This window comes from Gymnoscopelus braueri (genome assembly GCF_963280865.1).
Source record: "Gymnoscopelus braueri genome assembly, chromosome: 20".
Classification (NCBI taxonomy): Eukaryota; Metazoa; Chordata; class Actinopteri; order Myctophiformes; family Myctophidae; genus Gymnoscopelus; species Gymnoscopelus braueri.
Window position 1 is genome coordinate 16,839,971 of NC_137622.1, and position 17,167 is coordinate 16,857,137.

The 17,167-nt window shown below is 42.4% G+C and overlaps 1 protein-coding gene across 1 annotated transcript in view; it reads left to right on the plus strand.

The window, feature by feature from the left end:
• Positions 1 to 234: 234 nt before the first annotated feature.
• The window catches only part of LOC308076592 (glutamate receptor 1-like), a gene marked incomplete at its 3' end in the record, with an annotated part of 65,251 nt that continues 48,318 nt past the window's right edge, over positions 235 to 17,167 (plus strand). Inside the window, exons 1-3 of the mRNA XM_080416994.1 lie at positions 235 to 329; positions 1,203 to 1,337; positions 15,485 to 15,724. Coding sequence (XP_080273120.1) covers positions 239 to 329; positions 1,203 to 1,337; positions 15,485 to 15,724 — 466 coding nt within the window. The 5' untranslated portion in view covers positions 235 to 238. The remainder of the gene's footprint in view (positions 330 to 1,202; positions 1,338 to 15,484; positions 15,725 to 17,167) is intronic.

Below are 17,167 nucleotides of genomic sequence, written 5' to 3' on the forward strand. Positions count from 1 at the left end.
ACAGCGCGCAGGAGGAGACGGAGACAGAGAAGAGATCGAGGCTATATAATATAATATCGTCGATCGCTCTTCTTCTTCTCACCGTCGAAGAGTATTGAGAGCTGAATCCATGTGGAAGCAGATATAACCCGGAGGCGAACGGAGAACTCGGGGAAGATTTAACTTAAACCACAGCGGACAGACCGTATATATGCTTGGATTTTGGCTCGTTCTCCTCAAGCCCAATGCAACAGGAAAGATGCAGGGAAGCCTCGCCATCCTCTGCATCGCCAGTTTACTGGGGATGTGCTTGGGTTCGAGCTCAAGTTTTCCAAGTAACATCAATATAGGTAAGAATGGTGCACGAATAATTTGCACTCATTGTTGCACTAAACAGAGCTCTACTCGTCTACATTGCAATTGCCTCGTTTTATTTCAGACAGTGATGCACTAAATAGTCTATCATGTCTATCAAGAGTCTAAATGTTTTTCGATGAATTGAATACACAGGAGGGACCCCAATGGAAAGCCATAGTGCTTTCTTGGATTTAATCCCTTTATTATCCTTTTGTATAGAACTGTACTTTCTGTGCTTTTTTTGCAAACTGTTAATAAAGTATTCAATCAATCAATCAATCAATGTAAACCTGATTATCATCAGTTTCAATTTGGGTCAAACAGCCTATTTATAAAACGGATAGTTTGTGTCCTTGATTGTGATTGGTTGGGTCACATTCAATGCTCTGATAAACACACCTGTGACTTCATGCATGACATGAGCTTACTGGGCCAAACACTTGTGTTTAAAAAAATGTCTGATTTGTGAATTTTCATTTACAAAAACAGTAACTTTTAAGTTAGTTACAATATTTGGGGACGCTTCTAATGCAATAGGGGAGCCCATCTGATTTTAAACATTGCATAGCAACTGCCTTGTTTGTGTGTAGGCAGTTGGGGACTAGGGCTGCTTTCTAGAAAAAAAATATAAAAAAAACGAATTTATTAAAAACATATCTATATAATAGTGATATATCTATGAATTTCATGTTGCCATATTTGGTAATGATTTTACCTACAGAGATCATGAACGGCTAAGGGAGTTTTAGGCCCTCTGCTCAGTATTGTGCCTATTAATACCCTTAGCTGTTCTAAAATAACTGTAAACCATGACCTCTTGGAGCACATTTCTTTAATAACATGGTTCCTTGTACTTCACTCCACAGGAGGATTATTCCCAATTGACTCGCAGGAATATGAGATATTTCGGTTTGCGCTCTCCCATCACCAGGACATCCCCAAATTGGTGCCGCAGGTGGATATGGTGAAGATGGGGAACAGCTTCTCCATGACATATGCCTGTGAGTACAGTATGACTTTACTGTCAAATGCATTTTACACAGCTGGCATTTTTCTCTTCTGTGAAATTGTGTTTCCTCAATCTGTTGCTTGACTCTCCAAAAGAGCGTTTTTCTCTGAAACGACACTGACCACCAGTATTTCTGATATTCTATATTAGTATTCTGGAAAATAAATAGCAAGTGTAATATAGGTCATATCATCTCATTAATACGTGTTGTGTCTTCAGTGAGGAGAGCCTTGGCTATATGCTTTGGTGCTCAGAGCTGGTTTGATAAAGCCGTATTGCGACTATAGAAACCATTAGCTATATTTCAAACATTTCATATGAAATGGACCCCAAGCTAACAGGGGGCTCTGTTTTTTTTATTTATTATCCAAACAGTGGTCTGTTCAAAAACAGATTATGTGCATCAACTTTATGTCCTATTGTTGCAAACCTTGTCAGATTTAGTTTTAAAGATTGTCTGATCTAAGCAGATCTGCCGTTGCCTACTGGAACATGGCCAGAATGTTTCACTAACCGCCTTGGCTGATTTGAGCTGATATGTTAATTTTAAAACGATTCCCTACCCGGAACAGGCAATGTCATGTGCTTTGAACAAAGAAGGAAAAACATGTTTCAGAGCAAGAATTAGCAACGGATTGGTATCCAATCATTCATAGCATATAGGCTACTTTACTAGTGTTTAAGTGTCTGCCCATGCACCACCACGGAGGTAGTGGGTTCGAATCCACCGTGGTGCATCCGGCTTTGTCAAGCATCTACAGTACACGAACACAATTGTCCCGTGTTCAGGGGTGGGGAATCCGGGCGGGGGAGGGTGATAGGCGTCACTGTTTGTCAGCAGGGAGTGTTGGGCGGGTGGAGTAGGACGAAGGCATGTCGGTACGCCAATCGGTACAACAGTGCCGGAGATTAGCTGCACACACACACAGACAGACGGACGGACGGACTGACGGACGGATGGAAAACAGCAAAAAAAAAAAGTCTCTGGCCGTCTGGATTGTTTTATTCCGTTTCCACCTGCTGGTCACTTTGCCATGGAGAGAGAGATAGATGCTGCTATTAAAAAGGATATTCTAATTCAGATGTAGTGCTAATAATATGGCTGCAGAAAAATTCAATCCTCCTGGAATTGGAAATAAAGTGGATATTCAGTAGCACAGAAGCAGATTATTTACGTGGATTAGATAATCAATGTTTTGCTCCGCTAACGGGCTGCAGCTGAACATTGTTTGTTAACAAGATATTGCCTAACACTCTAGCCTGTATAAGAGCTGCAGATATCCCATGCTGGATAATCTGATTTAAAGGAGCATCTACTCCCCCCGCCAGCATGAGTCCGTATTAAGAACCCTAAAGAATACCTCATCCATTTTCACACCATGTTTCATGATTTTACAGCCAGCACCTTTTCTCTCCCCAGCTTAGTGTTGGAGCAAGTAGTATTTAGCAACGGTTGCTTCTACACAGACTGGCAAATTACTGTATCACTTAGCCTATTGTTTTGTTAATGGTGAATTGGTGTGTTGTTTAAGCCAATAGGAAAGAATGAATTCTGTCTGTAAATTATCTACTTCCAGAGTTGAGGATTGATCTGTACGTTTGAAGTATTATGTTGTATATTACATGTTAAAGGGATATTTCACTTTCAAATAAAATAAACATTAAAATAAACAAATCACAGCTCCCTCACGCATTAGATTGTTCTTCTAAAGGGTGAGGGGGCCGTGATTTCTCCCTTTTTTATTTTTTTAATATATTGTTTTAATGTTTATTTTATTTTAAGGTGAAATATCCCTTTACAGTAAGTCGATAAAGCCACCTCCTTTTATCTCTCTACAAGTATAAAATGTTTTCAGTTCATCCTGTCCACAGCTAGCTGTGATGGGGGGAGGGGTGTTCTGTATCAATTTAAACAAGGATCTGACATCAGTTCCGCCCCACCCACTCTCCTCCTCCACCCACTGAGGGGACGGGTGTCTTACCAAATGTAAACATTGCCACGTTGGTCTCATTAATGTGACAGTACTCTTTTCAGTGTGAATATGATGTATATGAGGGTCAGGCTGCAGGATGGACGTCCAGTATTTCCAGGGATGGAGCTAGTGGGATCACACAGTCTGTAGCAGCAGGGAAGATGGACAGAGAGGATTTATTACTGACTGAGACATAGCATGCTGACAGCTCCAAGACGGCTACACATGCAGGATGTCTAGGCGCAATATGGCTGTGTAGAAAAGCTATCTCCACAGTGATGGAAACCATCATTAAGAATCCTCTTTCCAGAATGGTACCATAGTAGCAGCAGCCATATTCCCTGAAGCCTGTTCAATCTGAACTTGCTTTTATTATCTCAGCCAGGCCAAAGTTCCGGAGATGTTTTCACCGCTGTCTGTGCGTCTCTGTGTGTACTGTATGATGCATGACACATACTGTATGTGACACACCATAATTCAATCATTATTCTGAGCAAATATGTATAGTTTATATTGCCTATAATGGTCTAATGGTGCTTATCATGGTTGTGCTTCCTCGCGTATTACCCTATGCACAATTTTATTTGTCTATTTGATTAAACCTTTATTTAACCAGATAGAAGTGTTAAGATGTTGAATATCCTTTAAGAGAGGGACCCGGCTAAGAGGGCGGTACAATAGAACAAACATAGAAACAATTAAAAGCAAACATAAATTAAAGTGCAGGATTTGGCTGGCACAAATACTGAAACTAAAACGATGACAGTTTCCAAAACGTTCACTCTCTTAAGTCCTTTAAGATTGTGACAAAGGCATCATCAGTTCTGATAGCTTCAAGTCTTTCTGGAAGGTATTCCATGCAAAGGAGACAGTGTATTTAAAAGCTTTGCCATTTCACTACAAGCATGTAGAACAGTCAAGGTTAAAAAAAACATAATGCCAGCGGAGGTTTTAGTGTCCATGGCTTCTGGTATGTACAAAGGTATAAAGGGACCAAACCAAGTAGAGTGGCATATATATATATACTATATAAAGCTCAACCAGTGGGTATGCCTACATATACAATGCTTTTTCATACAGAGTGCAATGATGTGTAAAAGATGTCTACAATCTTAATGCACTTTGATACACAGAATCCAATGACTGCAGACATTGAGCTGAAGCATTCATGTAAAATAGGTCACCATAAGCACGTTTGCATAGCGGTGACCATGCCTGTAGGTGACTTGTGTGTAATAGCTTTCTACAAGCCAAACTATTTGTTCTTAGTAGGCTACAGGCCTGTATGTTATTTTGACAATGTTGGATGTATTCCAAATTGATGTATGAAGTATTTATTTAGTTCATAATGTATATTTCTGTATGACCTAGTATTTCCTTGTAGCCCTCTTGGCCACAACATGGTTAACAAGCTGATTGATGGCAGACTGTGTCTCATCAGCCTCATTCCTTATTGGCTGCCTACCACCAATTGTCTGGTTGCCTACTGTATTTAAAGCCAACAGGGAAAACAAAACATGGCAATGGTCTGCGGACCGATCCAAAATGCTCACCCTTTTTTCACTATGTAAATTATGTATTTTTGCGTCCAAAGAGGCTCAACACCACCAGGCCACCAGGCCTCTTGCACCAGGGTCACCCTGTGGTAAGTCTTGATTCGAGAGTGCAAACTTTTCTAGATTATTGGCTTTCCCCATAAACTACCATTGATCTGTGTAGACATTAAATTACACTGGGCCAATATGCTCTACTAAACCTTGACCTTTGACCTCAGCTGTTCATTGACACCATTATCGCCCTATCTACACATTGTCCTTTGTGTTTCCGTTATTAACCCATTAAAACCGGGAACGCATCTGTGTAACCACTTTAACCATTATTTTATACTTTGGCTATTAAAAAATCATAAAAATGTGTATATTGTGACTCCACAATATATATATATATTTTTTAAAGTGAACAATCTTTGCTTCTGGGGGGTCCCTGGAACAATATATTTTGAGTTGGGGGTCCGTGGCCAAATACATATCATTTTGGGGGCCCTTGACATGAAAAAGTTTGAGAACCTCTGATTATAGCAACATACGTTTTTTCAAAAACTGTTAGGATTTAGAAGACATTTGTAGAATCCCCAGAAGCAAAGATTTGAGTTACAAATGTTCATTTTAAAAATTATATATATTCAAAGATTTGAAAAAAAAAATCCTGATACCCATGATTTTTTTTGTTGCAGATCTACAAGATCTACAGCTTGTATATGTGCTATTTTTGAATAGCCCAAAGTACAAGATAATGGTTTAAGTGGTTAAAATCTATAAAGACAGATACTTTCCCGGTCTTAGTGGGTTAACTCACCACTCTCACTCAACAACATGGCGTCTCATGTAGTTTGACACATATGGTTTGACATGCCTCGTGGTGACACACGCATGTTAGAGGAGGCTATGAATATCCTGGTTGGCGGTCAACTTGACCATTTTCTCAAATCGTTGCGAGAAAGAAAACAAATGTCTTACATATTCCTGCTTGTTATCGTTCGTTCTAAAATAGCATTGCTATATCTGTGATGCTTGCTGTGGTGGGTTGGCCTGTGCAGGCATGAAAAGAGGCTCAAGGGGCTGCTCATTATGAGTTGACTAAGAAGTGTGTGTGTGTGTGTGTGTGTGTGTGTGTGTGTGTGTGTGTGTGTGTGTGTGTGTGTGTGTGTGTGTGTGTGTGTGTGTGTGTGTGTGTGTGTGTGTGTGTGTGTGTGTGTGTGTGTGTGTGTGTGTGTGTGTGTGTGTGTGTGTGTGTGTGTGTGTGTGTGTGTCCACAAATATAGTGGAATTCCGGAAAGGGATATTGTGAGGACAATTTACCTGGTCCTCACAAGAGAAATATTTTATTCAAGATTCTTTTGGGGGGCTTTTTATGCCTTTATTGCGAACGCGGGAGGAGGCGCGGCGAAGCCGCGCCTCCGACCAAGTGGAGCTTACTATGTAACCCTGCTTGGGTTGTGTCTCTGTCTGTCTGTCTCTCTGTGTGCACTGCCTGTGTGCAGCTCCTCTGAGATAAGTAAATGTCCAATTTAGACGTACCATACATCAAATGAAAGGTCTTTGAAAACTGAACACACCTGTCAAGGTTGCGTTTAAGCCCGCCCCTTCCCCCGGAAGCCACGCCCCGGAGAAGGCTCCTAAAAACTCCCCATTGAAACCCCATGTTAAAACTTTTTCTACCCCCCCTAAGTGGGGGTCTACGAACAAATACATCGGGCTCGGATTTTGGCTCCGCCCCCCGGAAGTGGGTGAAACAGGCACTTCAAACACTTTGTTGAATTGTTCAAAAACATTCCAAGTTTTTTTTTTGTGAATTTGTATTTTTCTAAGATGCTCCTTTTAACGCAAAATTTTTTTTTATTGGTTACTTTTTTTAAAATATTTTTTTTCATTCTTTTTTTCCTTTTTTTGCGTTCGCTTACCGCGTTCGCGCGTCTTACTTGTTATAGATAGGATAGTAGGCTGACAGGAAATATGGATGGGGGGGGGGGGGGGGGGAGACACACAGCAAAGGCCATCAGGATCAGGACTCGAACCCACAACACAATGTTAGGCTACATAGCCTAGGTGCCCAGACCGCTACACCAGCAGTCCTGGCCAGAAATAGTTGTTTTATGGTTGTTTCTTTTCTGATGTACGCTTTCAATTAGGAGAAGATTCAGGTTGGGGTTACGGTTAGGTTTGAGCATTTAGAGGTCGTTGTGGTGCAACGTGAGTGATGTGAGCTTGTACATCGGCTATTTTCGGCTTCAGGGTCAGGGTTAAATATAGCACAAATTTGTTTTTGTAAAATTGCCATCTTAAAATGTTGACGTCCTCACGAGTATAGTAATGCAAACGTGTGTGCGTGGGACCAGTGGGGATATGCCCGTGGCTCCCAGGGGTCTGTGAGTGCAAAAGCCAAGGGGTGAATGGGCCCTTGTCCCTGAGGATGAATGAGGTAGCTGATACCCATCAGCTGGCTCCTATGACCAGTCACTTCCTACACATGTATGCACACACACACACACACACACACACACACACACACACACACACACACACACACACACACACACACACACACACACACACACACACACACACACACACACACACACACACACACACACGTGCACACATAGAAGAAGAGAGAGAGAGAGAAGCTTTGTTGGAAAAATCGATTAATGTAAGAATCGCTATTCTTATTATCAACGATTCAGAATCTATTCACAATTTCCAAAAATCGATTTTGAATCGCATCGCGTCACCAAGAATCGGAATCGAATCGTGAGATAGCAGAAGATTCACAGCCCTAAGAAAGAGAGAGAGATGAGAAGGGGGTTGTATAGTGTAAAAATGGGTAGATCACTGAATGTGTTGATTCATCAGCCATTTATTACTGACAGTAAAAGCAGTGTACTGTATGTGATGTCACAGAGATGGTAATGATGTGACTGCTCTATGTGTCAGTGATCGGCGCACTTCTGTTCTTTGTGTGTGTATCACGTGATATGTGACCTTTCATGTAGCATTTGTGTGCATGCGTGTGTAGTAGTGGCTGTTAATCCATTTAGACCGGGAACGCAGCTGTGTCATTTTAAGATTTCTTTGGCTATTCAAAAATAGCAGATCTACAAGCTCATAGCTTGTAGATCTGCTACCGTGAACATTTGTGCAAATCTTTGAATATATATATTTTTAAAGCGAACATTTGTAACTCAAATCTTTGCATGTGGGGATCTCTGGAACAACATATTTTGAGATATATATATATATATATATCTTTTTTTATCTTTTTTTTTAATATTTTTATATTTTTATATTTTTATATTTTTATATTTTTATATTTTTATTTTTTTATATTTTTATTTTTTTATATTTTTATATTTTATTTTTATTTTTTTTATGTTAAAAAAAAAGAATTTAGAAATCATTTTTAGAATCGGCCTCAGGTCTTAATGGGTTAATGTGCAGGTGTGCGTACCTCTGTGTGCACTGTACACACATGATGAGAGGAAGAGCTTCCTGGATTTGCTCAGTTAGTTTCATGCATCTAAAAATAACTGCATCGGATACCATACCATGTTCATGCAACATATTAGTCACTCTTCTCCTCACTTGCATATCACATTACCATAATCTGCTGTTGACTTGGGTTTATAATAATGACACTGCTGAATCGCTAGATTCTCTCTTTGATATTCTTTGATTCTCTCTTTGATATAAAACATGTGTGGTGGCTAAGCTTTGGCTATTTCTGGCAGAAGACCCATATCCACAGAATACTAATGATGAAATTGTCCATAAAACAACAAACAAGAAGACTGCAGCAAAATGAAACCATGTACCGGTAGTGACTAAGTTAGAATTAGATTATTTTAGCAATCAGCTTTGCATTTTGGTGTTATGCCCAAGCCAAGCATCCTATTAACAAACTGTTTATTAAGACTAATTAGGATTCATGGAAAAGACAATTTGTGTTGTCACTCCAATCTGGGCAGTAGTTTTCCCCCCAACTCTCAGAGGATCTGATCTCTGAGCGAGCCCTGATCGATGAACTGAGAACCACACAGGCCCGTCAGCCTGATCAATACAGGATAGATGAGGACGGTGTAGAAAGTGAGAGTGTGTGTAATTCATTCTGGGCAGTCCTCGAGGACGGATGTATTATTAGCAGTTGATGGGATGTGCGTAGTTCCTCTCAGGCATGGGGATGCCACATACAGTAGGTTATGCAGCGGTCAAATACAGGTACATTGAAACACACACATCTCATGTTCCTTTTTGCAGCAATAAACCACACTGTACCAAGTGTATAACATGTCTCTGAGATTTTTACATATTTAAATGAATTACATTTCCTGCTTTTCTATATTGTTGCAGTATTTGTTTTGGTACAACCAAATTTCCCCTTCTGGGATTACAGTAATACATTTTATTTTTCTTACAATCTAAATGTATAGGCAATCCTATTACTGCCATTGCAGGGGATGGATTAGATCTAAAAACAATATTTATGATCACTCAATATTAGGTTTAGTTTTTCCATGAAATATAATGTTCAAGTCTTTGTACAAAAAAGTTTTTTCTAATATTTTTAGACAATTAACAAAAGCGAGAAATATATTTAGATCTATATTTATGGGGGAAAACATGGAATGCTGTTTTCATTTTGTTTAGAAATCATATTCTGTGAAGATCGTTAAGTTCATTATGTCTATCTTGTTTCATTGTACTGCGTAGTTGTTGTTTTGCTTAGTTTTTTATTTTAATTAGTTTTAACTTTGTTCTCCTGAAGCAAGTAAGCAACTGAAACGGGAAGTACACTCGTCATGCTTATGAAACATTGGGAAAAATGGATCTAGATGTCTTCTCAAAGCAGTCAAATCCTTCAATAGCCATAGTGGAGATGGACAGGAAACGGAAAGAGAGAGATGGGGAGAGACATGCAGTAAAGTTTGTCGGGAACGTGACTCGAACCCGCGATGCACTGTCAGGCTACATTAGAGCCTAGGTGCCTCGACCGCTGGTCTAGCGGTCCGGGCGACTGCAATATTTCCTTATCCTTAGCCATGAGTCGTGACTCGAGCAGAGCTATGGGTGAGAGTAGATGGGGAGGGAGGTGGCTTCGGGCATGATTGGCACATTCCTGGTGTTGCTGAAGAATGTGATTGTTATATCAGCTTGGCCCACATTTTGCCACCTTTGCCCAAGTGAAAAAGAGGGTGGTATTCCATGCTATTCAGGGCTATGATGAGGATTTACTTGCATGGGGAATCTGGATAGAGAAACATTTCTTTCCACCAACCCCCTCCAGCAGGAAAGAACGCCCCAAAAACATAGTCTCTCATGTGGGATGTGAGAGTGAGGAGGCAGGGGGGGGTTGGGGATTGGAGGTTAAGCTGTCATTTCAGACCTGGTGGCTCGTGTCAATCAGACTCATGGGAGTTGTGTTTTACTGTGTAGCTGCCGTGTCAGCTGTCTGTTCACAGCTGTGCTGACCGGGTTTGTCCTCAGGGTTCATGGGACATCAAAATAGTCAGCTGAACACAACAGTGTGTCAGTTTTCCCTTTGGACATTTGGGGACAGGACAGATATTTGTCAAGAAGAAAACAATGATAGCAGAGAAAACTGGACTGGACGGCAGCCTGGCAGGTACTGTACAGTAGGCTATTGGTTTGATGAATGTGGAGGCATCATGGATTTTCTCAGCAGGAGTCCTGGGGAAGGAGAACTGCCCACAGCAGTCAATGCAAATCAGTTAAATCTGGTCCCAGATCAGGACTTTGATCGAGAACACAATTTCATGGCTGCAGGGCAATGTTGTGTTTGTGTACATGTGAGGTGTGTGTGCGTGTGTGTGCGCGTCTGTGCGTGCGTGCAGATTGGAAAAGGGGGGCATGTTTGGAAGAGGAAAACATTGTGGTTAAATCTCTTCACCCTCTGATCTGAGGATTACACAGTGAAGTCCTCAGTGTTCATTTAGATCTGAGTGTACAAATGGACTCAAATGGTCCATTTGCGTAAATGACTGCGTACTGCGTAGCATTCACACAAATAGCTCTGTTGACCCTGAGCTACGCCAAGGCCAAAACCAGTATTCTGTGGTGGTAATGAGCCAATGATTTTCATATAAACATCTACTCTGTTCTCTTTCTCGTTAGCCTCATTGTCTTTCAGCTGCTGTTCTGAGTCCTGCTTTGAATTCACAGACTTACTGCACATTTAAAACAATTCTTCATTCTCAGGAGGCTCTGGCAGCTGGGTCCAACTTAAGATGTGTGGGTTTGACAGTTATGACTTGTGTTAGAATATGACTTGCCTGGTGGGGACGAGGGACAAGCTTGGTGCGGTGGAGGAGGAGAGAGGGACAGTCCCTGGGTTGTTTCAGCTGTCATGTTTTTTGTTGCGGAAACAGATGTTTGATCCCCACTTTGTCATGAATCTCAGCAGCTATACTGTGTGCTGTAATGAGGAACAAAGCTTGTTAAACTGCGTTGTGTTTTGTAACTCAGCCCAGCTAACCCTCACGTTGACACAAGACAGCTCCTTGTCATCCACACGTGTGCGTGTGGGCGTTGTGCGATGCTAAATGACTGTTCTGGTGTAACAGCAGAGCTGGTATCTCTAGCAGAATGAGGAAGAGAGACCTACTAGCTGTGTACTGTCCTGTCAGCTCTCGTTGAGATTTGGAAAATTGCGTAATTGCTCGCTATCCAGGCTTTGTTGTTTATGGAATGGTATCTATCAGTTCCTAATGAACCTGCGTCCGCTTTTACAGGCTCTCCTCTTCCTCCTGCTCCACCTCCTCTGTCAGAGTAGTGAGTGATGGAGGGATCGGGTCTTCCTTCTCCACCTGCTAGCGCTGATGCGCAGATGGAGTGATATTTGCAGAGAGGGATGATTGTAAAGAGGCTAATTGGAACTCCTCTACCCCCTGCCTGGACCGTTTTGGTCTGGGCCAGGCTCTGATCTGCTGCCCAGGTAAAGTGTTTATTTAGCAGGCTGTGGCCTGTGGGGGCTATCCTAGGAACCAGATTGGAGGTGGGGAGAGAAACAGCCTGGGGCGAGAGACGAGTGGGAAGGAGACAGACAGACAGACAGACAGACAGACATGTTAGGTGAAGGGAGTGCTCTCACACTATTGGAGAGTCTGCCTCATGACATTATTGTCTCCGCCGGAGGTGGAGAGTATGTTTTCGCTTCGTCCCGCCGTGTGTTAGCATGGCCCCTAGCCAAGCTAACATTGGTCAAGCTCCACGTGACACGTGTCAATATGTTGACACCAATGCCTTTGATTGGCTAGAGGGACGCATGACGAAATAAAATCCTATAAATAGGTGTGTCACTTCAAAAGGCAATTCATGACTTTTGAAGTGAGGTAAGACAGGATCAATCAGTCTTGATTGGAACAGTACCTTCCAGTACAAATCACCCGTCCGTCCGTGCGTGTGTGTGTCCCTCTGAGAACACCTAACATTGGTCAAGCAAAGGCGCAGAAGGCCAAAGCTAAGAAAGCATACTCATCTACAACAGTAACACAGAAGAGGACTATAGAGTTGAATTGATCCCACAACAAGGCCGAAGTCTTAATACTGTAACAATTGGCCACCTTGATCAAATACATTATGTAGCACTAGAGAAAACTGACATAGATCAAACACACCAATCAACTGCTGAAACTGTTCAAGACAATGAAGATGAAGAAGACAGACAAGCATTTGAACAAACCAGTCAATTACGAGGACTCCCATATGACACATTGCTTCAAGAAGATTTTTTTTTAGATGCAGACACTACATATTCAGTCGCCCCTGCAGAACACCAAAAACCACGCGCATTCTACCAAGACGACCCGTTCTACCAAGACGACCCGGGTCTGCTGGCGGAGACTTGTGCTCCGAGGAGCACATTTTCTAGTTATTTTTGTGCTCTGGTGTGGCTCTCTGCTTTTCTCCTCCCTCTCACCCCTTAATTTTAAAATAAGGTAAATTACCCAGCCAATGAGGACACAATGCTATTGTTTTATTACTGAGAGAAAAAGGAATGGAATAGTTGACCATGTGGTATGTCCATCTCTATTTCGCTTTTGTGGTCTAACTGACAGGGCTGGTTTCCCTTCTTCTCTTCCTTCATTTTTTTTTTCTCTGAAACTATTCTGTATTCCTTTTTTCACTTTGTGTTAACCTCAACTGCCACTTTTTCCTGTAGTATTTGAATCCCCCCCATATCTCTCTCTCTCTCTCTCTCTGCAGAAATAAACACTGCTCTGTTGCTCTTCACACAGGCACTAAATCTCTCATGAGTTTCACAAGCTAAAGCTGTGCACGCCAGGGAACGGCAAGCCTACATCCCTGGAGTGCATTTCCCCAAGGCGCGTATGGGCACGGGGGAGAGAGGCTGACAGACAGACAGGCAGGCAGGCAGGCAGGCAGGCAGAGAGGCATGAGAGACAGAGAGACAGGAAGGCAGAGAGACAGAAAGACAGGCAGATGGAGCAAAATGTTCGTCTTTCTCCCATACTGAGAATAACACTCCTCTGCATTGCACATTTCTCAGTTGTTGTGGAGGCCACTCTGACATACTATTTGGACATTTTGTTTAATGCTTGTTCCGATTCGAGGGTAACTCCCACAATAAACTGTACACTCACACCCTCCTCCCTCTCAGTGGTGTCTGGAGGTCCATAGTGGTGCTGCTCTCAACCACCCAGGGCCCCCAGTATCTCAGTAGCAGACGGAGATTGATTGCAGTGTGCGAGTCATGCATTGTTGGAGGGCTCGCTGAGCAGACCCCCCCCTCCCCCACCATCACCACCACCACTACCTGAGGGATTGTTCAAAAGCTAAATTCAAGCACGCGTTACAGACCCGTCAAAACAAGTAGGACATACGAGCCGAGTTCGGTGAGAGGAGACTGGACGACTGGATTTGTTTTGTGCATTGAATGCTGCGCGTGCGTGAGTGTGTGCATGCGTGTGTGCGTGCGTGTGTACATGCGTGTGTACATGCGTGCGTGCATGCGTGCGTGAGGAATGGATGCGTGTCTACTGCATTGACCTCTGCTGTCATTAACATAGCTGATTACGGTAGCTATACAACCCGTTCTCACTCCCAAGGCGTCACATTTCGCAGCTCTGTCAGTAGCCCTGAAACGTATAGTTTTGACATGACGGGACGCCCTGAAAGTTAAGTTTTGACATGTCGTGACCCCATGGCGACGTCGCATGTTGACAAAACTATGCCTAAACCTAACCCTAATCCTAACCCTAACCTCACAAAAACTATGCGGAGAGAGAATAAGAAAGTTGTATGCCCTGTGGGATTTGATCGCGGGAGGTTGCGGTGAGCAGCCAAGCACTGCTACCAGGTAAGCCACCGAGGTAGCTGGTCAAAGTTTTGATTCGAGTAGCATTTGAAGCTCCAACGCGTGCCTTTTAGTTTTTGGAGTCCTATAGTGATGCATTAGGGAGTCAAAATGACAGAGCGGCAATATCTGACGCCTATCTGTGAGAATGTGTTGCTATGATGGATAGGACTGGAGGGACAATAAAATTTTCACAGTTTTTATTACACGCATCATCTGACAGTTATTAGCCATGGATGGCTGAGTGGAGGAAGATTTGTGTCTGACAAGTTTGTCCCCTCTCAGTGTTGTGAGTCTGTTTAAGTAACCTTTTAACCCACTGCTGATGAATGTGAACATAGCCTCCATCAACCCTTTCGTCTCTCGGGACAGACGCTCAGACAAAAGTGTGTACAGATAATCTAGCTAACAATGATGATAGCGTGCTGTCATCCTTCAATGGCATTAATTGCATCCATTTAATGTCTTACTGTGTAACATCCATTTTAGTAGTCTTTTTGGTGACACTTCCAATGCCTCCGTTATCTGTTAGAACTGCGATTCCCAGAATTCAGTTTGAAACAAAATTACAAAAGTACCGCTCCAAAACAAATGCTGCAGGGGTTTGGAAAGCATCTGTTTTCAGAAATGTTATGTATTCCGGTGCATTTCCGAGGCCTATGTCATTTTTGCGAGAGTGAGGGCAGATACTCGTGACTAAAAATAGCGTTTAGAGAAGTTGTTCACAGCATTATCGAGGTAAAAGTCATGTGCATCCCCTGGACGCATTGATAGTGATTTTAATGTGTCATTTCATATTTCTATGTGACAAAGGACGTGTTCATAGCAACATCACTGAGGTGTAGTTATGCTTCAGTGTACAGCTATACATTCGATGAACATGTGTAACTCTGTTTGAAATGTGCTTCTCACATTGAACCTGCATCACTGTTTAAAGTCACTTTTCCTTGTTTTGTTTTTGTTTGCCTGCTAACATCAGCCTCTTCTATAATGCAAGGAAAATGTAATGCATAGCAAGCAGCACAGAGCCTTTTGATCTCTGTGAGTATTCACCATGAGGTGCACAGTGAAAGAAGAAGATCACAAAACACAGCATAACAAGACGACTTGGCTTCCTCTTCTTCTGAGTCATGGAAAATTCCCAACCTCCACAAACATAACTCAAAGATTCCAGCCATAGCTTCAAGCCATAATATTGTCCTCATCTCCCTCTCTCCTTTTCTCCTTATCTTTCTATCACTCCCTCCCTCCTCTCTGATTCTCCCATTATCCCTGGCAGTCTGCTCGCAGTTCTCCAAAGGTGTCTACGCCATCATTGGCCTGTATGACAGGAAGACGGTGAACATGCTCATGTCCTTTTGTGGGGCGCTGCACGTGTGCTTTGTCACACCATCCTTCCCCATCGAGACGGCCAACCAGTTCGTCATCCAGCTGAGGCCCGAGCTCCAGGACGCCCTGGTGGGGGTGGTCGACCACTACAAATGGACCAAATTTGTCTACATGTACAGCTCTGACTCAGGTAGGTAGTTAATAATGAACTGGGCCTTATACTGTATATGCAGAGTGTGTGTTGAAATCAGCTTATTTTCCTTCTAGGTTGTAGAATGCGCCTAATCGACGATTCGACTTTCGATTTTAAGCTCACGATTCGATTCGATATTCGATTATTTGGCTATTGACTTGATTTACAAAGAAAAACACTTGTTTCTCAATAAACAACTTTTCTTTGAATAAGAATTGTAAATAACAAATGAGAATCTAGAATAATAAAACGTTTAACATATTAATAATATAAACTTTGGGTTTCATCAACTGTCATTGACATTTTCAGATTCTTCTTTAAGAAGATTTTTTTCCCATTCCAAGCGGCTATTACTGCCTTCCAAAGTTTGTGGGCCCTGGGTAGACAATCTCTGGGTAGACAAGCTCTGAGGAGGACACACCGCCATTCTAGTTAAAGGTCTCATGACATTCATTTTCACTTTTTTTATTTTCAATGTTTTATTTGGGGTTTTATGACCTCAATTACACCCAAAAAACCTGAACTTAGAACATTCAGTGGATTTTCTGTGGTCTGGGGTTTTCTGAATAACTAGGCTGAAAAGTAATCTGAGCTTGGCCCTTCGACAGTGAGGTCACAGTCGATTAATCCCGCCCACTCTCCTCCTCGCCCCTCCCCTCCCCTATCCTTTCCTTTGGGGGGGGGCGGAGCAGAGGCGATGATTGACAGGCAAAATCACTCACCAGCGACACCCGCAGGCAAAGATTTCTTTTTTCATTGCAGTTGAAAAGGCTTTAGAAATGTGAGAGAAAAACACCTGCCATGGATCACTGGAATTGAATTTTCACTTAAAACTTTTTGTACACTTTTGAAGGACCAGGACAAAGACTTTGAATGTGGTGTAAAAGTGAATGTCATTAAACCTTTAAGGCAATCAATTCTACATGGCTCAGCCCTTCAGAACTTTTGCCTTAATTTCTCATACATCGCAGGCAACACACTTGTGGTCAAATGCGATCTGCTTGGCACTTTGTAACGTGGTTCTAGAACACCGATTAAATGTTTAAATCCAGCGTTCCCCACCACTGAAAAGACTCGCATGTCACCCCGACTGCGCTCGTTATTTCTTGAGCGTGACCGGTGGGTTGAATTATGTGGGAGTTTGGGATTGTTGGCTGTCATCTTTTTATCGGACAGATGGGTAAATGAAAGGTAATGCAGACACTGGAGAGAGAAACCGTGTGTTTCAACTCGGCTGAGGCTTCCCTTTTCAAGCCTGCGCGGAATGTACAAAAAAAACAACAACAGCGTGTGGCTTCCCTTGGACGTGCACATGTGTGGGAGTAACATAATGAAATAGCGTGAGAATCGCAATACGGCTTGTAATTTCGGTGCACTGTATCAAACGTCAATTTCGATAAATTATTGGTACGTATCGAGTATCGTGACAGGCTTACTAGG